Source organism: Talpa europaea, assembly GCF_964194135.1.
Source record: "Talpa europaea genome assembly, chromosome: 15".
Lineage (NCBI taxonomy): Eukaryota > Metazoa > Chordata > Mammalia > Eulipotyphla > Talpidae > Talpa > Talpa europaea.
Window position 1 is genome coordinate 70254721 of NC_140083.1, and position 20981 is coordinate 70275701.

The window sequence follows — 20981 nt, forward strand, 5'->3', positions numbered from 1 at the left end:
AGTGAGTATTTCACTCTGGTGCTTTGTTGAAGTCCGAAACTCCTGGATGAGGTCTCTGGCTTCCTTGCGGCTCCTTTCCTGTCCTGCATCTGTCTCCCCTCTCTAAGGTAAACAAACTTTAGAACAAAAGTACGCACCCGGCAGGGTGAATGCCAGACAGGGCAAAAGAGGCAGCAAGTCCATAACCTTGGCCGCTGTGCCCTTGAGAGTCTTGCTTTACGGCTGAGATCAGAGGCTGCCACAGGGCTCCAAAGGTGTCCTCTGAATGAAGCAGAACTTAACCTTGTAAGTACTTACTTGGCAAACCCTCAAGCAGGATCAGATAGGTCTTACACTCAGACGTTCAGGCCCTGATCATAATAATATAATAATCTCTGTAACATAATAATCTCAAACTCCTTTAACAAAGTATTTCTTTTTTCTTTTCCTTTTCCTTCCCCTTGGTGAGGACAAGAACAAACTTGAATCTGACAGTGCCCTGAGTACGTATTTGTTGAGATGTTTTGTACAGCTGAGTGATACACTGCAAGGTGGATTTGCAGTCTCACTCAAGGAAGCAGACATGCATTGAAATTGAACTAATGTTCTCTCGGGTCAGTACATGGTGATTTGCCAAAGAATGTAAGTGACATGGCAGCTCTGGGGAGTTTGGGCTTAGCACGGAGTGGGCTAACCTTTCCATATTGGGAGCAAAATGGAAGGAATGATTCTACCCTCAGAGCTCAGGTACTGTGGTTGGCATTTGGCCCTTGTCTTCCCAACCAGCTGAACCCTGTCCTGAACCCTGGAAATTGTTGAATGTCTCCGGGAACAAAGCAAAGGGTGAGGAGGGCCCTCTGGAGGACTCCATGGTCATCTCTGGTTCTGGGGACTTCTGTGACATATCCAGTGGTGCTACTTCATATGAGTGCTGCACCTCAGTGGTCTCAGAGAGAGGAATGTCTAACTGCAAAAACCATCCAGTTTGGTGCGAATCCATCTGTTTAACGGGGTCTTCAAAACCCAGATCCTGGAGTGTGGGTGGGAATCCCGGGCCAGCCAGGAGTTAGAATTAGATTTAGCCACCCTCCCCCATCCATTCTTGCAGGCTGACCAATGAGATGAGAAGCTATGCCTTGCCACTGGGGTGAATTCTTGAACCCACGGCTTTGGACCTGCTTAGGCGCCAAGCGCCTCCTCACCTCCTCCAGGGGCACCCACCCCAGAGCTGGAAAGATCAGGGCCTGGCTGAACAATCTCGCACTTCATATATTAGCCTCTTCTTCCTTTGTTTGCTCGGTCCTAAGAATGCCCTCCTCCCTTCTCCTTTGTCAGCTGTTTGGGAACAAACACAATAGCTAAGCTTCAGATCTCTGGCTATTGCTTTTTCACCCCCCCTCCCCCCCCCCCCCCCCCCCCCCGCTCCTGTCTGCCACTGGGGAGATGTGTCTCTTTTTTCTCCCCCTCCATTGAACAGGCTTGGAATCTCCAGGGAAGAGGCCTGGTCTTCTTTAATGAACTGAAATGTGGTTAAGAGGGACCACAATTGGGTCTGCAAACCCACCGAGGCAGGGTGAGGTCATGGATTGATGGAGCTGGGGCTGAAGCTTCCTCGCCAGCTCCTGGCACCACGGACGAGAGATGGAGGAAGACAGATGTAGCTGATGCTGGGTAGGAGCCAGGGAGATGCTGGAAGTGTGCGAATTAGCTGACCGTCGTTCTGAGTCTCTGCCAGAATGGTTTAGCAGAGAACTGAGGAGAAGCCATTTTCGAGCTGTTTGGCTAGTATGAGCAGCCGGCCAGTGATGATGGTTACATAAGCACTTGGTTGTATTGTCTGTGTGATCTCATTTAATTTCATTTTGCAGCAACCGGGTATTGCTAAGTATATGAGCTAGGAGTGGGTTTATCCATGAGTGACAGGACAACTGAGGTAGCCACAGCTTATACAGCATGGAAGTTCATTTCTCCCTCATTGTGAAGAAAGTCTGGTGAGATGTCAGGGCTTGCACATGACCCCATGATGTTAGGATCCAGATCCTTCTGTTTCCTTTCCCTATTGTTCTCAGTGTGGGACTACTACTCCATGGCCCAAGATGGCACCTCAGGTGCCAGACATCACAACCACATTCCAGTAGTAATAAGAAAAGGGACTAAGGAAGAAGCCTCCTGTTCTTTGGAGAATGCTTCCTGGACATTGCAATGACCCTTTTGCTTAGATCCTATTGGGATTAAGCTGAGTTCTGAGGCTACTCCAGCTGCAAGGGAGGCTGAGAAATGGAATCTTTAACCCCAGAGGTTATTGGGTTATTTAACCCCAGGGGAAATTTGAAACCAGAGGGTCTATGAGTAAGAAAGAAGGAAAGAATAGATAATGGGCAGCGTTAAATCTCTCCTACACTCTCTCTTTTACAGCCAGGAAACAGGTGCAAGAGATAAGATAATTTCCCTAAAGCCACACTTTGGAAGTGATGAGGCTGGGACATTAACTCAGTCATGTTGCTGGAACCTGAGCCCCATCCACTGTGCTATACTGTCTTCTAATCCGATTGTTAGGCAACAAGTTGGGGGGCAGAAGGGAGGAGGTGCATCAAGGGTGGGGAAAGCCATGTCAATTGTGGTTTGGTGACAGGTGAGTGGTCCCTGGGATGGAGTCGGGCCTAAGTCCCACTTGGTCACCCTCCACCAGTTACAGAAGTTTGCAAACGCTTTAGCCTCAGGGCCCGTTTCCATTTTTAAAAATTCGATTTTGTTGTTTAGGGTTCTAGTGATTGCTAATTACCATATTAGATATTAAAACTGAAAAATCTAGAACCTATGAAATAATTTAGAAAGTAACAAATCTATTTCACATGAGTAGCATCTTTTAAATAAAAATTACTATAAATTCCAAACAGTGAGTTTTGGGAGGAGAAAGCATTGTTTCACAGCTTTTTGCACATCTCCTTGTCTGGCTTAAAAGAAATCAGCTGGATTCTCTGCTTCTGCAGCCAGGCTGTTGTGATATCAGACCTTTTGTAACCTCTGGAAGATTCCACTGTGCTCTTGGGAAGGAATGAGTGCAAAGGGGAAAATAACATCTTCACATTGTTATGGAAAGCAACTTGGATGTCCTGGCTCTCTGCAAGGATCATGGGAGTCTATAGGGTGCCCGGACCACACTTTGAGAACCACTGACCCAGTACAGTCTTTACTCTCTGCTTGCCTCAGTTTCCAAATCTGAAAGGCTCTGTTGATTCACCTTTCTAGGAGGAGGTTTGTGATCTCTGAAGGTGTCTTCAAGCCTCCGAAGGGCATTTTGAGGGGGTGAGTGAAGAAGTGGAATAACTTCACTTTGCTGGGTGAAGAGAATTCAGTCAGCTCTGGAGGGGCCTTTCCTTAAAGCTGGTGGGTGGGCAGACAATCAGCAGAGGGCCTTTCAGCCTGGGGTTTCAATATGGCAACACGACAGGGTGGGGGGGTCGGTGGGTGCAGGAGAGGGGAGTTGGGGGGAGTGGATGCTGAGGAACCAGGGTGGCTGCTTGGGATTCCAGGTGCTGACTCCTGAAGGTCTGTGAACCCCAATGCACAGGCAGTTGACCTTAGGACATGAGCGTCCACAGGGGCATGGAATCATGGACGGTGGACACGAGCCTGGTCAGTGGATCCTAACGTGATCTGGGCTCTTCCTGTGGGCAGCAGATGGAAGGGCCTGGGGGCAGGAGCACAGGCAGGAAGAGAATGTATCCAAGCAGTTTGCTCAGGCTTGGGACATGACAGGGCCATAACTCCCTGCTAAGGGACGCTGAGGACACCCTTCTGTTAGAGCCACAGCCCAGGGCATGTCGCTCTCCTGGAGTCGGAGGCAGCACTTGCCTAGAGTCTCAGGGTTTCCCCTCCTGCCTGGACTCATGCTGTTGGCCTTGCCTGGCAGGCCCTTCTGCCCCGAAACCTAAGTCCTGAGTGGCACCCAGTGCCTGGCTCAGACTTGCCGCCTCTTTGGATGCCGTCCCTGGCACCCTAGCTGCCGGTGTCTTCCAGGTGCAACTGGCCACAACACGGGGAAGACACCCTTAACTCGGAACTGAGTCTTCAGACTGTTATGTAAACATTCCCCCTGGGAACACCTGGTCAGGTAGGCAGAAGGGAGAGTAGGACTGACTCACCCTGTGTCCATTATTGTTGGGTTTGATCCAGCACTTCCTTATTACCTGGCATGCATTCCCTGGGATTACAGCTCCTGTATTTTTGACAAGCCTGAGGGGGTGGGTGGATGGGGGGATTGGGAAGCCAGCTACAGGGAGGGATAACTTCAGGACACGAGTAAACTTTTGCACCCAGAGGGTTTGGAGGCCCGTAACCAGCAGGGCAGAGGCAGAGAAGCCTTCCCGAAACAGGCTGTTCTCTGGCCAAAGAAGGGGAGATGCGGGAGGGCAGAGGTGCCAGGGAGGGGCACAAGCTTCCCCATGAGGTTTTATGGGGCTGTTTGCTTTCTACTGTGGCCCTTGTGCCTGGCACAGTGCCCAGATGTGGCAGGTGTGCATCAAACGGAATGAAATGCTGGGATGTGGCTCAAGAAACCGTTAGTAACGTGGGAGATGAAGAGCACCCTGGGGGTCGAGCTGGAGAGGCAGGCTGGGGTCTGATCCTGCCTGGGCTCCCTGTCTCCCTGGTGAGCTAGAACATTGCTTTTTCCTGGGATGGTTTGTTATGAGATTTGCCTTTTGGACACATTGCAGGAGACCTCGAGGCCACCCCACCAGGGGCCATCAAGTGAAGGCTCGGTCACCTCCCACGTGCTCTGTGGGTCTAAGGACATGATGTTGGCACTGTCCTGGCCTTATTTCTGTGGAGACATCCTCTCTTGGGACTGGGCTGGTGTCACAGGGCTACCTGAGGGGAGGAGGGGATGGGGGCAGCCTGGGAGTAGCAGCTACACCTACAACTGTGTTGTAGGGGTGCTGGGAGGTGCGAGGGTGGAGTGGCTGCAGGGGCTGGGCTACACACCCTGCCTGGCTTCAGATCCAGTCACCCTAGGAGGCCAAGTGCAGGCCAGGGCTGAGCAAAGGAAGACTGTAGGGCAAGATGGAGTGTGATAGGGCAAGATGGAGTATGGTCTTTTCTATTTGCTGAGAAAGAAGTCCAGGTCTGATTTCAGGTGACTATGGCAGCAGGCAAGGGAGTGGCTGTTTCTGCAGAACTCCACTCCCACCCTGCAGGCAAAGTGTCAGAAAACACCCTTCCTAGGAAGGCTTTCTGTACGCCATTGGAAGTCTCCAGGGAGCTCTCGGGAAATGTGCCAGAGCACTGCTCCCACTTTTCCTGTGAATGGGGACAGAGTTGGTTCAACTGGAGGTCTTTTTTCCTCTGGCCGATACCATGGCCCGCTGGTGCGAGGCCTGTGTTCAGGACCCTGGGCCTGCCAGAGCGGTCCTGTGGTGCAGGGGCTGCTCCAAGTTACTTCCTTACAGCCAGGTGATGGCAGAATCACTAGAAAAATCCATGGAGTTGCTTTTTTTTTTTTCTGGTTCAAAATTGTGGATGGTGAAAGGAGAGGCCGGGAATCCAAGTATCTGGGGCCTCTTGGGGATGTCACTAACCCTTGCGGAGTCCAGTAACTCCATTTCCTGAGTGGCATTTGTGATGGGCAGGCCGTGAGGCAGAATGGGAAGAAGTAGCCAGGCGCCTCCACCTATTATGAAGAAGAGGAAGCCTCCTCTGGGTCCAACCAGAAAGAAACCCACAGTGTCCTGGTGGCATGTGAGTCTCCCAGATAAAAGATGAACAAAAGCGTCACCACAGGAGTCCCCAGATGAATGAATTGATAATGTTGCCACAAAGCCATTTATCCCAGTACAGCCCAGGGACATGGGGGGCGGGGTGCAGGAGAGAGGGGGAGGGATGTCCCTCAGCAGGATAAGCCTATGACCCCATTTTATGGAGGAGGAGGAGTAAGTAAACAGATCAAGGCTACACAGTGGAAGAGGTAGCACTCTGATGGGGCTGTGAGGTCAGAATAAGCCCAGGGCAAGCTCTGCCACTGTCCCTTGCTCTGTCTTCACCAACCTCCAATTCCCTGCTGTGAAAGCTCAGGGTACCTGGGAGAATTCAGGTCATGCCTGAGACCTCAGTGGTGCTGGGCCTGAGGACGGCAGGGCTCCGTGTCGGGCTCTGTGGTGTCTGTACATTAGCCAGGAGGCGCCTGTTGTTTTAGTCCCATTTTACCCAAGGACACCTTTCTCCAGTGAGGCGAGGGGACTGGCCTTGGTCCCAACCACCAATAAGTAGCAGAGCTGGGCTTAACCTATGCTTTTCCTCGACTTCTTAGTAAGTCAGAGGGGTGGCATTTGGGGGGTAGATGGGCTGCCATCAGCAGTTTCTTCCCAAAATGCAGAACTACTGTCTACCCACACCCCTCCAAAAGCAGCCTTGCAGCTTAGCAGCTGTGCAGCAGCAGCGGAGGGACTAGCTGTGATGAGCTGCCCTGACCGGCTGGGCCCTGGGCTGCCACCACAGGGCCTGCTGGGATCAGGGAGCAGCTGTGACATTCTGCTGCTCCCAGGCTCTGGTGCAGGTGGCGCAAACCGGATGGGTCTTGGGCCCCAGTTCAGTGCCTCTTTGGGCAGTACCACATTTCCCTAAGACCACAAACCTCCGTGGTGCTGCCCAGGTGGTGTGAGGATGATAAGCTGAACGGGGATCAGACCACTGTTTCCCCTGGGCTCCCAATATACCAGAAACAAGGCCCACAGGCCAGGCTCCTGGCTCCTGGTTTACTCAGGCTTGTTCTGGCCAGTCTGGATCCAGTTTGAGCAGATTCGATTTCTCTCTCCTCAGATCTGCTGATTTCTTTCCTCTTTTTCACTCCCTTTGTGAACAATAGTTTGATTTCCCTTCAGGGCTCAGCCCTTCCCTTTAGATAATCTTGTACTTTTTCCTTTTAACTGAAGTGCGTTTGCTCGCTGTGGGCTTCCAGGAGGAGAGCATGTCCATGCAGGGAAGAAACAATGTGCCCAGTGGGGTCACGTACAGTGACACTGCTGGGCCCGGGATGAATGCCGACATACCCAAAGCATGCCCAGGAAGAAAAGACTGCCCATTACAGTGTGATTGTCACATGCACCCGGCTTTGGGGATGTTAAGCTGTGAAAAAATGTGCACTTAGCACATCACGCCAACACAGATCAAGGAGATGTTCATAAACAACATACAGGCGTGTTTACACTGGCGTGCAGGCAGGTGGGCCCGGTGCCTCCTCCCAACCCACCTGTTATTAGGCTGAAGGCATCAACAAAGGGGTAAAACCACAGAGGAGCCCTTGCCTGCAGAGTCTGGGCACTTGATAGAAACTGGCATATTTTGGTTGATGGCAAGTGGTCTCTGTGGTGCCCAGGAATTACCTGGGGAGTGTTTGAAATGGCATTTTACTGTATTCTGTCCTCAACATGCTGGATGAAAATCTCAGGACTCTTTACTTCATACATTTCTTGTCCCTCCTCATTTATACTAGAGAAGACGAAGGCCAGGAGCAGGGAGGAGGGGCTGAGTCAGCAAAACAGAGGCTGATCAGTATTTCAGGGCTCTGAAGCCGTGAGGCCTGACTCCAAGTTCAACGCTCTTCTTGCTGTTCCTTCTCTCTGCTCTTTCCTTTCGGAGGATACTGCCTGCACCCTGAGCCCATTTCTAGGCTCAGTCTCAGATGTAACCTCAGTCTTGGTCCACTGTATGGATCCATGGACTGTTTACCTTGACACATGCTGGTTGGCATCTCCTGAGTGCCAGGCACGACCCCTCAGTTCTCTGGGTGGGCTTTGGGGTCCCTAGTGCCAGACCCAAGAGACTCAGGACTGCACAGCAGAACCTGCCACCTGGCGCCTCCCTCAATGGGTGCCCTTTTTCCACAGGACCGCTGGGAGCAGTGCCAGCTCCTGAAGAGCGCCTCGGTGTTTGCGCGCTGCCACCCCCTGCTGGACCCCGAGCCCTTTGTGGCCCTGTGCGAGAAGATGCTGTGCACCTGTGCCCAGGAGCCCAGTTGCCCCTGTTCCGCCTTCCTGGAGTACGCCCGGGCCTGTGCGGGCCAGGGGGCCGTACTGCATGGCTGGACTGACCTCACCGCCTGCCGTGAGTCCTGGGTGTCATTCGGGTTGCTTCTGGGCTTTACTGCAGGTCAACCAGGCAGGGCCTGCAGAGCCTCAGCACTCCCGAGTCTGGTTCCCATGAGCTCCTGCCCTCTTGCGCCTCCACCGGGGTGCTGGCCATGAAGGGTCTGCCCCCTTCAGGGCTGCGGTGAGCCTTGAAAGGCTTCCCCAAGGTCCGCCCCACAGCCACTCCCATCTCTGTCCCCCATTACTCCCTCAGGTAGTCCATCCCTTGGACTTGAAAATGTCCTCTCCCTCCAACTGCAAGCTCAGCAGTTGAGGCCATTTCGGTCAGTGACTGTACTGCCCAGGGCTGATCCCGAGGAGTCTGGCAGGCTGTTAATAATGTCTCCCTCTTTTCAAGTCGCCTCCTCTCCTCCAGGCACAGTGCTCACCATTCCTTGCACCTCACTTGTGGCTCTTTGGATCCCCCTGGGCCCTAGTCACTCGTTATCATGTTCCCCCCCCGCCCCCATCACGATTAAGCCACCTTGCAGCAGCCTCTTCTCTCCCCCCTCCCCACCCAATGGAAGCTGTGCGGAGGGAGGCCTGTCCACGTTTGTGGCCAGTCTACGATCGTGGCCAGATCCCAGGGACGGGGAGGCAGAGGGGCAGCCAGATTCTGAGAAGACCCATGTGTTTCAGTTTGTGTTTTTCTGCCTATAAATTAGCGCTTTTATCTTGACTGTGGGGGTGTGGGGGAGGTGGCTAATAGCAGCTGGTTTCTCCCCTGTAAGGGGTTCTTTCCTTGGTCTTTGAGGGTGGGGTGAGGGAGATAACGGATGTATTTTGGAGGAGAAGAGGTTGGGGCCACTGTCTGGTGTAGTCAGCCTTTCAGGCGGAGAGATGAACAGGGAGGCCTGTCCTTGCTCAAGAGAGGTGGGAGGATCTGTCCAGACAGGGAAGACGGATGCTTAGGGGATAAGGAAATAAATACAGAGCATGTGTTCCTCGCATGGCAAGTGGGCGTGAATGGTGTGGCCATGCTGGGTGGGGTGTGAGAGGGCGGCTGACTTTGAGAGGAAACGGAGCCCTGGAGGAGGACAGAGAGTCCTGGGGACATCGAAGTCCTGAGAGGCCACTCAGTTTTGGCCTGGAGTTTGGTATCACCCTGAAAGGTTTTTTTTTTTGTTTGTTTGTTTGTTTGTTTTTAATTTTTTTGACATCTCCAAACCATTTTTCCTGATGAAACTTTTATTTTTGTATAGAAGAACTGGGGTACAGGCCAGAGGAGTGGAGAGTGAGAGGATTCACCAGAGACAGAGTGGGGGGCAGAACAGGTGGATCTACTGAAATACACTGCTGAGGGGAGCAGCGGGCGAGACAGGAGAGGTCTGCTGCGCCATGTGGGTAGCTCCCTGGCCGGGGATTGAGCTCATACCATGGAGATGAAAGTGCTGAAACTTAACCCCTCTGCCACCAGGGAGGCCCCCACCCTGAAAGGGTTTTAAGAGAAAGGAACAGAGCACAGAGGAGCAAAAGAATGTCCAGTTGTTCAGGGAGAGCAGGTGACCAAAGGGGAGTGGGTGGTCCCGGGTGACTGCCGAGCTTAGTCAGGCCTTGCAAAATGGAAGTTATCTTTCAGAGAAGGGGTTAGCAGGGGTGCATGTTGAAGGGGCCCCTGAAAAGACAGTCAACGGAGGGCACTGACAATGGGGGCGTGGAGGCTCCAAGTACAGGAGGCTCTGGAAGACTCCATTTTCTCTTCCAGGACCGGCATGCCCCGCTGGCATGGACTACAAGGAGTGTGTGTCCCCGTGCTCCAGAACCTGCCAGAGCCTGCATATCAATGAAGTGTGTCAGGAGCAGTGCGTGGATGGCTGCAGCTGCCCTGGTAATAAATTTCCCGCTTTATTTACAAACCTGAGACCTTGCCAGCGCCCTTGGCTCAGGGAGCACATGAAGGCCACTTGTTTGCTCCTCGCTGATGAAATCAGAGGCCTCTTATTTTAACTTTTAAAAGTCTTTTTACAGAGGGATCGGGTATTTCATTTTAGTTTACGTTTTCCTGTTGTACTGTATCCACGACAGCACGTGTGTCTGGGGAAGCTGAAGAGGGACTGATGCCCACAGTGACTTTGTTTGGGGAGCACGTGGCCCCATCTGAACTGCAGCGTTGCTTTCTCAGTGAAGTCAGGGAGCTGGCCTGGGAGAAAGATGTTTTTAAATGTTTCCTGGGTTGGCTAGGTCAGCTGAGCTGAAAAGAAGCTTTGCACTAGAGAGTCTTTCTTGGGGAAGACTTTGTGAACTTCGTTGAAAAACCTTGTTAGTGACTGAGAGTGAGTCCTGCATCTTTTGACCCCTGACTTCCCTCCTGGGAGATCTTGACCATCATCTCCATCCACCCCTCTGCAGAATGAGGATTTATAATCTCCCCCTTCTCCTGCTGCCCTATGGGAAAGGTAAACAGGAATCCCCGAGTGAAAGACCTTGGTCATGGCTGCAGTGGAGATGGCCGGTCCCCTCCCTCCCACATGAACTTGAGACATGTTCAAATTCTCTGGGCTTCCCAGGAGAAGAGCTAGGCTGCACTTATGGGGATCTAGGAATTGGGGGATGTCGTGAGGATGACAGGCTGAGTGTGTGCCTTGATGTCCTTAAACCCAGAGGGCCAGCTCCTGGATGATGGCCGCTGCATGGAGAGATCCGAGTGTCCCTGTGTACACTCTGGGAGGCGGTACCCCCCAGGCGCCTCCCTCTCACAAGACTGCAATACCTGGTAAGTGGGGTTCCTGGGAGTGCCCCAGGGGCTGGGGGAGGGGCTGCTGGGGCAGCACCTGGCCTGCGGAGAGAGAGAAGGTGAGATTGGAGGGGGGAATGGTTTGGAGAAAGGGGTAGAATTCAATGATGGGGACCAAGGATTCTATTACAGATACTCCTGGGGAGAGGGGTGTTAGGGAGGGAGGGACCCTACATGCTTATGATGTGTCCAATTTCCTTCAAACTGGGTTTTTTTTTTTAAAGATTTATTTATGCATACAAGAACCAGGGTACAGGCTAGAGGTGCGGGAGGGTGAGAGGATTCACCAGAGACAGAGTGGGGAACAGAGAGGCAGACTGACTGAAATACACTGCTGAGTGGAGTTCTGCTGAGGAGAGGTCTGCCGCATCATGTGGGTATCTCCCTGACCAGCGGGATTGAACCTGCGCTGCAGAGGCTGCGAACAGCTTCACAGCACTGCACTCAACCGTCTGTGCCACCAGGGAGGCCCCCAAACTGGGTTTTAATAAGTGAATCTCCCAGAAGAGGGACTATGGTCACCCAGTGACACACTATTTTTCTCTCCTTGACATCTATTTAACTGCTGGGTGGGAGGGAACAGCCTTCCCAGGGGTTATTCATGCAGACATGCCTTCCCTCCATGCTTTTTACAGGTGGCAGGTGCCCAATCCTGGCTCCTGTCTCTGCTGAGCTCAAGGAATTTCTGCAAGAAGCTGGCTGTTTCCTCTGGCCAACTGTACCTACTACCTCTGCCTTTTGGGAAAATAGCTCCCCCTTTCTTCGTCAGGCCTCTACCCTGACTGTCTTTCCCTGCTTGGTGGTCTTCAAGGATTCTCCTTGAGTTGCCCAGCATGGTCTGGGTATTCGTGCTTTCAACAATTTTCCCTTGTTCTCCTCCACTAACTGCGTGTGTGTGTGTGTGTGTGTGTGTGTGTGTGTGACTGCTCAGCACCCGGGTAGATTTTCAAGGACATTGGATCTCCCAGGTTTTCTTTGTTCTTCTATATCTCTTGTCAGGGTTTCTCCCCCAAGAGCCCCAAGTTTCCTTTGTGGTCAGAGCCCAGTTCTGTACAACCTCACCAAGACCCCTCCGCCTCCCACAGTGATCTTTGGTTTCTGTGACATTTGCCATGAGCTCTAAATCCGCTCAGGTGCCCTTGTGTTTGCACAATTACTCATGCCCTGTGCTTCTCCCCAACAGCATTTGCCGAAATAGCCTGTGGATCTGCAGCAATGAAGAATGCCCAGGTAGGTGAACTGTGGCTCATCCCCTTCTTTTCTTGGAGTGCAGAGATTTGTCCTCCCCTACTGAACACACACATCAAGGCAGGAAGGGGGTTTCCAGGGACCCCCTGACCACAGGTGTGTTTTCATGCCAGCTGTGCTGGGCCCCTCCTGGGCCAGCAGAGGGTACCCTGAAGTAGCTGAAATGGGAGAGCACACCTGGGCAAAGGATTTTTTTTGTCCTTTTCTCATTACCTGTTTGCTCAAAGGATTAAGGTTGAATGAGCTGTAAGAATGTAAGGTCATATTTGACTAAACAAAAAGCATGAAAATTCTTTGGAAAATTAGGAGGAAGAAGGGCTTGATGATTCATTAAGCTTTAAGTGAGAACTTTCTGGAATATCTGCTGTAAAGATCTTGGTGTGGTCCAAGAGCTGGGAAAATCAGGCCACAAATGATTCCCCCCACCTTGTTCCTGTCCTAGAAAATCTGCTTTGGAAAATTAGCCTTATGGTCTCTGCCCATCACCTTCTCCTCTATTTGGCCCCAGCTTTATTTACTGCAAACTTTACCTATTTGAAACTCCCCTCTGCCTCACCCCTCCGTGATCCTAGCTTTTCTCTTTGTGGTTTTCCCCTTTGAGTCCTCTCATGGGATATCTGCTCTGTGGAGGGCACTGTGCTAAATACTTTACACATATTACTTCATCACTGCAACCTGTGAAGCAGGTACAATTTATTCTTTTTCTTTTTTTTAAAATAAATTTTATTTTTATATTCCCCATACAATTGCAACCCCCTTATTTTGACCCCATCCCTCCCCTCCCTGCCCCTCACCCCCCATAGAGTGTATCTGGTTCATAGTTGTTTGTTGATTTTGATTTTCACTTTCTTATAGTTTTTCCTGGTCCCTTATTTAGGTTTTCTAGATTCCTGCTATGAGTGAGACCATCCGGTATTTTTCTTTTTCTTTCTGGCTTATTTCGCTGAGCATGATCCCTTCCAGTGCCATCCATGTTGCTGCAAATTGCATGTGTTTATCTTTTTTGAATGCTGAGTAATATTCCATGGTGTATATGTACCACATCTTCTTGATCCAGTCATCTAATTTTGGGCATTTGGGTTGTTTCCAAAGCTTAGCTATTGTAAACAGTGCTGCTATAAACATAGGGGTGCAGGTGCCCTTTGGAATTGATGTTTCTGTGTCCTTTGGGTAAATACCTAGGAATGGAATTGCTGGATCATATGGAAGCTCTATGTTTAGTAGGTTGAGGAATCTCCACACAGCTCTCCATAGTGGTTGGACCAGTTTGCGCTCCCACCAACAGTGCAGGAGAGTTCCTTCTTCTCCACATCCTCGCCAACATTTGTTGTTGCTAGTTTTTTTTTTAATATGTGCCATTCTCACTGGTGTGAGATGGTATCTCATGGTAGTTTTGATTGGCATTTCCCTGATGACAAGTGATGTTGAACATTTTTTCATATGCCTGTTGGCCATTTGCATTTCCTCTACTGGATTATTTTCTTTGTTGTTGTTGAGTCTCATCAGCTCTTTGAAGATTTTTGTGATCAGTCTGTTATCATTAGTGTTGTGTGCAAAAATGTTCTCCCAGTCGGTGGGGTTTCTCTCTGTTTTTGTTATTGTCTCTTTTGCTGTGCAGAAGCTCTTTAATTTGATCCCAGCTGTTGATCTTTGCCTTCACTATCACTGCTTTGGGTGATGTGTCTGTAAAGATGTCTTTGATGTGCATATCACGTAGTGTTTTGCCTGTATTTCCTTCTATGTATTTTATGGTTTCAGGTCTTATGTCTAGTTCTTTAATCCATTTTGAGTTTATTTTTGTGTATGGTGTGAGGTGGTGGTCAAGCTTCATTCTTTTGCATGTAGCGACCCAGTTTTCCCAGCACCATTTATTGAACAAACTTTCTTTGCTCCAATGCATATTCTTTGCTCCTTTGTCAAAGATTAGTTGACCATAAATCTGTGGGTTTATTTCTGGATTTTCTATTCAATTCCATTGGTCTGTGTGTCTGTTCTTGTTCCAATACCATGCAGTTTTGATGATTATGGCTTTGTAGTATAGTTTGAAGTCTGGGAGTGTGATGCCTCTATTCCCTTCTTTTTTTTTTTTTTCAGGAGAGCTTTGGCTATTCGGGGTTTTTGGTGATTCCATATGAATTTCATCAATAATTGTTCTATTTCTTTGAAGAATGACATTGAAATTTTTATTGGAATAGCATTGAATCTGTATATTGCTTTTGATAGGATGGCCATTTTTGATAATGTTTATCCTTCCATCCATGAGCAGGGGATGTCTTTCCATTTCTTTGTGTCTTCTTCTATTTCTTTTAACAGTGTTTTATAGTTTTCTTTGTATAGGTCCTTTACCTCTTTTGTTAGATTTATTCCCAAGTATTTGATTTTTTTTTTGTTTTGATAATAAAAGGGATGGTTTTTTTGATTTCTTCTTCTTCAGATTTATACAATTTATTCTTATTCTGCAAAAGAGGGAGCAGGCTCAGAGAGGTTGAGTAACTTACTCAGAGTCACACAGCTGTTAAGAGACAAAAGGACTCATTCCACCACTGCCTCACTTCTGCTTTTGCCCTTCCCTTTACTCTCCCCAGGCCCTGGTCTATCCTTCATAGGAGGGTCTCTGCTGTACTTCATGAACTTGGGAGTGGGCCCCCATCTAGTTTTGATGAGCTCATTCTCAGCTCATTCTCTTGGAGGCCTCCGTGTTTGTAAAGTGCAATAAAAGACTGCTAGGCCAACAGTCAGGTAACAGGCTCCTTTTCTCTGGGCCCCAAAAGGCCACATTGGCCTTGGTAGGCTGGCTGTCTTGCTGGGCTGGCAGGGGTTTGAATATGGGTACCTGGATTCTTATTTGGGATCAAATAAGGGTCACCTAGGGTCACTTAGGAATTACCCAGTACCCTTTATACTGGAAAAATTCTAGAACTAGATGGAAAGTGAACACTGGGGCTAGCTGAATTAGTCTAGCCCAAGGATGGGCAGTTTATCTTTTGTGTGGTTGTGAAAGGAAGCAGGAAGGACAAAAGATTGCTTTTGCAAGTGAGATCTGTGCTCTTATTTAACATAATCACATGCTGTGAAAGACCCAGTGAGCCCTTTGAAAGACAGAAGGACTTACTGCAATTGACCTGTGAGAACACTTTTTAATATCTAGATTATAAGCAATTATTTGTGACTAGGAATTCAGTTCATTGTGTTTTGTGAGAATGACAACCAGATCAGGGATTCTTGATAACAGCTGTCCACAGGAAGAATGTTCCATCCATCCACCATCTATGCAACCAGGCTTCCTTCCTTCCTTCCATACACTCACCCACCTACCCATTCATCTGTCCAACAATTATTTGAACACCCACTGTGTACATGATGGGAGACTTGGTCTGGGGCAGACCATACAATCCTTGGTCTTCAATTCAAAATGTATAAGCTTTGCTAAGGATGCAAGAAGATTTCTTGCCTTGGTGGGAAGATAACCAGTTCCAACTCTGCAGTATACTGAATGCTTTGATATTTTGCCAGTGAAACCACTAAGCTCTTGATCTGCACACAACAAAGCCTCTGACCAATTTTTTCCCTAGTTCTGGAGTTAGTTGATTGTTGCCTCCCAGTTGTTCTGTGCCTGGCATGTGTTTTTACCTTGACATGATTCAGCTGGCAGTGGGAATCCAGGAGGTAGAGGCCAGGGGGTACCTTAGAGCCTGCCTCAGCTCTAAGTGCTGTGAATGCATAGTGGGAGGGAGGATAATTGTTCAGGAGAGCAACGGCCTATATGGGGGACACTTGGGGCTCCCTTAGATAGGTGCTACTTCCTGTACACTACTGCTTACTGTTAGGAATTAGGGCAACCCCAGCAAAAGTGTGCTCTCCCAAAGACTGCACAATTTCCTTTCTGTAACCCTGAACCGCTGCAAAACACTATGTCCAGAGAGGTTCTGCTGATTTTGTTCCCACTGAACTGAAAGTGTTTGGCTGGGGTTAGTGTGCTAAGAACATTAATAGGGGCTGTTCCTCAAACAAATAAAGCTTGGGTCATAGAATCTCAAGTTCCTGATGGAGGAGTGTGGTACTCTTCCGGAGCTGGGAAGCTTCGAGTGCAGGGTCTTTTATTTGTGGAAGACCTGGGCTGGGAACACTGCCCTCGGGCAGCCTGGTTGAAAATCCAGTTCTCCCCCTTGTTAGCTGGGTGACTTTTGGCAAGCTGCGTAATTATTTCACAGCCTCAGTTTTCTAATCTGTAAAATAGGGGTAATTACAGCAGCTTCACCCCCTGGCTGTTGTTACTTGACACCAGCAAACACTCAGTAAATGTGAGCTGCTTTCATCTTCATTTCATCTTCACAAAGCACCGCTCTTTGCCAAACTGGGGCAGGGGTGGGCTGAGACTGGCGCAGACCCACAGGAGCCTGGAATGGGGAGGGTGGGGTGTGGGTGGTGTGGCTGGGGCTGGGGGCTGAGAGGAGCCTTCCCCTGGGGTTTGGGGTGTGGGAGGGGCAGGTGAGGGCCTTGGCATAACTTGTTACTCTTTTGGTTCGGGATAACTTCTGGTGCATTAGAACACAACTCTGTAATTCAAACTTGGGATCCACGCTGTCTGTTCTGAAGCCTTCCGGAAAGGAGCAAACTTCTTCCCTGGCTAACGGAGACAGCTGTGAGTAAACTAAGGCTAGAGAGTCTGCACTGCCAGGGTGCTGAGCCCACCCAGGGGATTTGAGTCCCCCAAGTTCCTGTGCCCTGCCTGGGCCTGTGTTTCTGGAGCCATCTGAGACCTCCTGCAGGCCATCACCCTTTAGAGCCAGGGTTTCCTCTGCTCCAGTCTCTGTGTCCAGGCCCAGGTGTACTTATGCCTGTGGGCATTTGTGCCCAGGATCAGGATGGCTGAGGCTTAGCTCTAAGGAACGCAGACTGCAAGAGGCAGTATTGGGGGCTCTGGAGCCATACAGAAATGCCCATGTACCAATGTCCATTAACCAGGCACCACTCCACTCGTATTGTGGCCACCCTGCGCTGACCAAGTCCGTGGTGCCATTTATCTAACAGCTCATATTTTAGCAGTAAAGAATTTTTAAATTAAAGATATGTACATTGTTTTATTAGACATAATGCTACTAGGCACTTAATACACGATAGCATAAACATAGGTTTTACATGGCCTGGAAAGACGAAAATTTGGGTGACTTAATTTATTGTGACATTGGCTTTCTTGCCGTGGTCTGGAATGGTCTGGACTATCTCTGAGGTTGCCTGTACTGTGGGGTCTCAGGCAAGTTTAATGTCTCTGAGCTTTGGTCTCCTCATCTGTTAAGTGGGGGTAGGGAGGCCCACCTCACAGAGTGAAGTGGTGCCCATGGAGCACTTATAAACCCCTCTGGCACATTGGGTTGAGATTATTATCTTATTGTGGGCCAGGGGCAGGCTTTGGTGACAAATTACTTGGAGTAAGTCTGAGTTACTTTGCCAAAGGCCTATGGGCTGGCCTTCCTGAAGACTGAGAGACAAGGACAGACACAAAAGAGGTGAGCGGAGCAACCCACCCCGCCTCTGGAAGGCTCACTTAGTGCAAACAAAAGGGGGTGTTTCAAAGAGGTGATGTGTTTCCATCAGATGGGAGAATTTTTGTTTTTGTTTTCTCTTCCCACGAGGAAAGCTCTTTCTCATGTCGCAGTGGCTTCCCTTCTGACTGGTTCGCCTTTTATGCTGTTTTAAGAAGCATCTGCTTTTCATTCATTCCCGAAGGTGCACTGTCCACCTTCTCTGTTGGCTGGCTTGCTGGGGGCTGCCCTTTGGTGACTGACTCTGACCAGCAGTGGTCTGGGTGCACCGCACTGGGCAGACAGGGGCGAGGCTGGCCTTGATCTGGTCAAGGTGCCAGAGTCAGGGCCACCTGCCGCCCAGCAGCTTGCCCATCCATGTTCCTGGCTTCCCTTGCCAGCGCCTCCATCCTCAGCTGTGCCATGGAGATATGCTATATACAGTTCTGAATCTCAAGAAACTTTGGAGCACACATCAGTGGGGCTCCGCAGGAAATCAGAAGGGAGGATTAAATTCCAGGCCTGAAAGCTTTGCTTTGGAATGTTTGTGAATTTTCTCCTTGGCCAAACTTCTTGCTCAGATAAGAAAACTCAGGAAGGTTGGGGAAAGAGGTCCTGCCCATTTTATGGCCAACGGTCAAGACATTTGACACAAGGGTGGTATCACTGTTTGTAGATGGATGGTGGCTTCTGAAAAACAATCATTTAAAAAGATTTCTGGTGACCTCAGGGGATTTAGAATTCCAACTCATGATGACCAGCCCGGTGACCTTGTCCACCTTGTTGCTGGCTCTGCCCGGACTTCCACTGCCAACAACCGTCAGGCACAATCTCATTCTGCTCAACACTCTGACACCAAATGTGTGCGTCTCCCACTGACCCAACAACTCTCTGACTTTCTGGACACCTGCTGGGTGTCTGCGGTCCAGGTCTGAGGCTGAGCACTGGCACAGACCCCACAGGCTCAGGGCTCAGCATCACCCACATGCCAGCCCACCCTGGGGTCCTCAGGGCACCCGTCCCTGTATGAGTTAGCTACACCTTTGGCTTCCCATCACCCTCTCCTCAGGTTCTATGATTTGCTAACACGGCTCACACAGAACCCCGTCCTTACTGCTACTGGCTGTTATCAAGGGGCTACATGTGAATAGACAGAGGAGGAGGGACAGGGCAAGTCCTAAAGGCACTGAGCACAGGAGCTTTTGTCCCCATGGAGTTGGGGTACCGATATGTGGATGTGCTCCCCGACACAGAAGCTCTCAGAAACTTGTTTGGGGGTTAGGGAGGTTCCATTATGTAGGCACGATTGATTACTAACTCTCCAGCCCTTCTCACCTCCCAGGAGGTAGGGGTTGGAGCTGAAAGTCCCAGGTCTCTAATTGTGCCTGATGATAGTCCCCCACTCCCCAAAGTTATTTAGGGTACACAAGTCGCTTCTGTCACTAGGACATTCCAAGGCTTTGGGAAGCTCTGTGTTAGGAGCAAAAATATAGATGGTGCTGCTCATGGCAGTGATCTGGGGCCTCCCTAGTGTCTCCTATTTTTTTCTGGCCACTGCTGTCCTGGGAGGGGTCAACTGCCCCGGGCCCAGGCTACTCTCCCCTGCCCCTGCCTTCCAACACCACAAAGGCTCTGTACCTTTCAGTGGAGGGGGCCGGCAACGGGCCACTTTGACAGATGGGCAGCTGGAATCTCCCGATCACCTTTGGGGACACCCTCACCCATCAACCCTCCATCAACCCCTGGAGATGGGCCCAGGCAGGATCTGCTGTAGGATGCTCTTGGGGAAACCTCAGGTTTAGACCAGATTCGTGTGCTGGAGGACACATGATTGTGGCTGGGTGGTAAAGGCGGCCCCTGCTTCATGGAGCGGACGTGCTGTGTGTATATGTTTATTTTTCTACAGAGTGGAAGGCACAGATGAGAGGAAATACATAAAGGGAGTTTTGGAAGGGAGCCAGATGCCTGGTTCAGCTTCAATGAACTCTCTGTTGCCGTGAAATGGGGTTGCCCTGAGCTAGGGCGGGGGGATGGGGAATCACTGGAGATGCTGGCAGAGACCCGCCCTGTGTGGGGCTTCCCAGGACAAGTGACATCTGCTCTGAGCTGCACTAGGCCAGCACCGGGGCCCGGGCTGGTCTTGGGCGATTAGGTGGAGGGTTTTGAGTTGCAGGGAGATGAAGCGGAGTCCTCACCCCACCCACGGACATGTCAGCCTGGCCTGGGGAGCTGGCTGGGCAGTGGTGAGATCATGGGCAGATGGCCTTCTGGCCCCCCATTGGCCTGGGCTGAAGTCACGCGTGGATTTGCCCATGAGGAGGCCTTAGAGCCGCCCCTAAGCCCCGGGGGGAGGGGCGGGGGTCCTGGTCTCTGCACTGTTCAGCTCGGAGGGTGCCCGCCTCGCCCCTCCCTCGTGGCCCCTCCCGGCTGCGCTTTCTGTCCTCTTGCCTTCAGGAACTCTCCCAGTGGGTCTGTCCTAGACCCCAGTGGCAGTGCCTTGCCCTGGGCCGCTCTGAGATGCCCCACCCCAAGGTGGCTTTGGGGAAGGAAAAGAGACTCTGCGGGTTCCAGTGTCCCCTCACCGCTGACTGAGCTCCCCTTAGGACCTGGCCCCTCGATGAGTGAGCCGTTGAATCGAGGATCCAGTGCTGACATCTGAGGGCTGACAACTAGGCCCGACATGGAGTCCTCTTGTAGAATATAACCCAGTGTGTGGAAGGAAGGTCTGCGGGGTTTCAGAGATGGGATGTTGCACCCCCTTTGCTTCTGCTCGAGGAGACGACTCCTCCCCCCCCTGCCAGCTCCCCTGTTCTCCCCCTCTCTCTGTGTCTCCCCAGGGGAGTGTCTGGTCGCAGGGCAGTCCCACTTCAAGAGCTTTGACAACAGATACTTCACCTTCAGTGGGGTCTGCCAGTACCTGCTGGCCCGGGACTGCCAGGACCACACCTTCTCCATCGTCATAGAGACGGTCCAGGTGAGCGCTGCCGGGATGCAGGGCAGGGGCAGCCCTGGAAGGGACCGTCTCCTTGAGGGGGCTACAGTGGTGCCTGGGGACTCACCTTTTCTCCAGAGAACAGAGCAAAGGTACACAGGGGCCTCTTGAGGAGCCTGGTCTCCAATTTGCTTGGAAAAAACAGGTCTAAGGTACACGCAGACGAGCCAGAGGCCTAGAGTTCCTTAGAAAAGTCCAGACCAGGATGGAGAGGGCATGGGAGCCTCGGAAGCTGGGCAGGGCTGGGGCTGGACTTGGGCCTGCTTGTGGCACAGCTCCGGGGTGGGGGGGTCCTTCCGGGTGAGCATGCCACGGTCTGCCTGGGGCTGGGGTCTTTCCCTGGGCTGCTGGGGTGTGGTGACCTTACTGCCTGCCCCTCTCGG

General features: G+C 51.0%; 1 protein-coding gene across 1 annotated transcript in view; it reads left to right on the forward strand.

Moving 5' to 3' along the window:
* Positions 1-20981, forward strand: part of VWF (von Willebrand factor) — a gene marked incomplete at its 5' end in the record, with an annotated part of 115408 nt that overhangs the window by 17558 nt on the left and 76869 nt on the right. The window contains 5 exons of the mRNA XM_084255945.1: positions 7863-8079; positions 9808-9930; positions 10704-10815; positions 12020-12066; positions 20444-20580. Of these exons, the coding sequence (XP_084112071.1) occupies positions 7863-8079; positions 9808-9930; positions 10704-10815; positions 12020-12066; positions 20444-20580 (636 nt within the window). The remainder of the gene's footprint in view (positions 1-7862; positions 8080-9807; positions 9931-10703; positions 10816-12019; positions 12067-20443; positions 20581-20981) is intronic.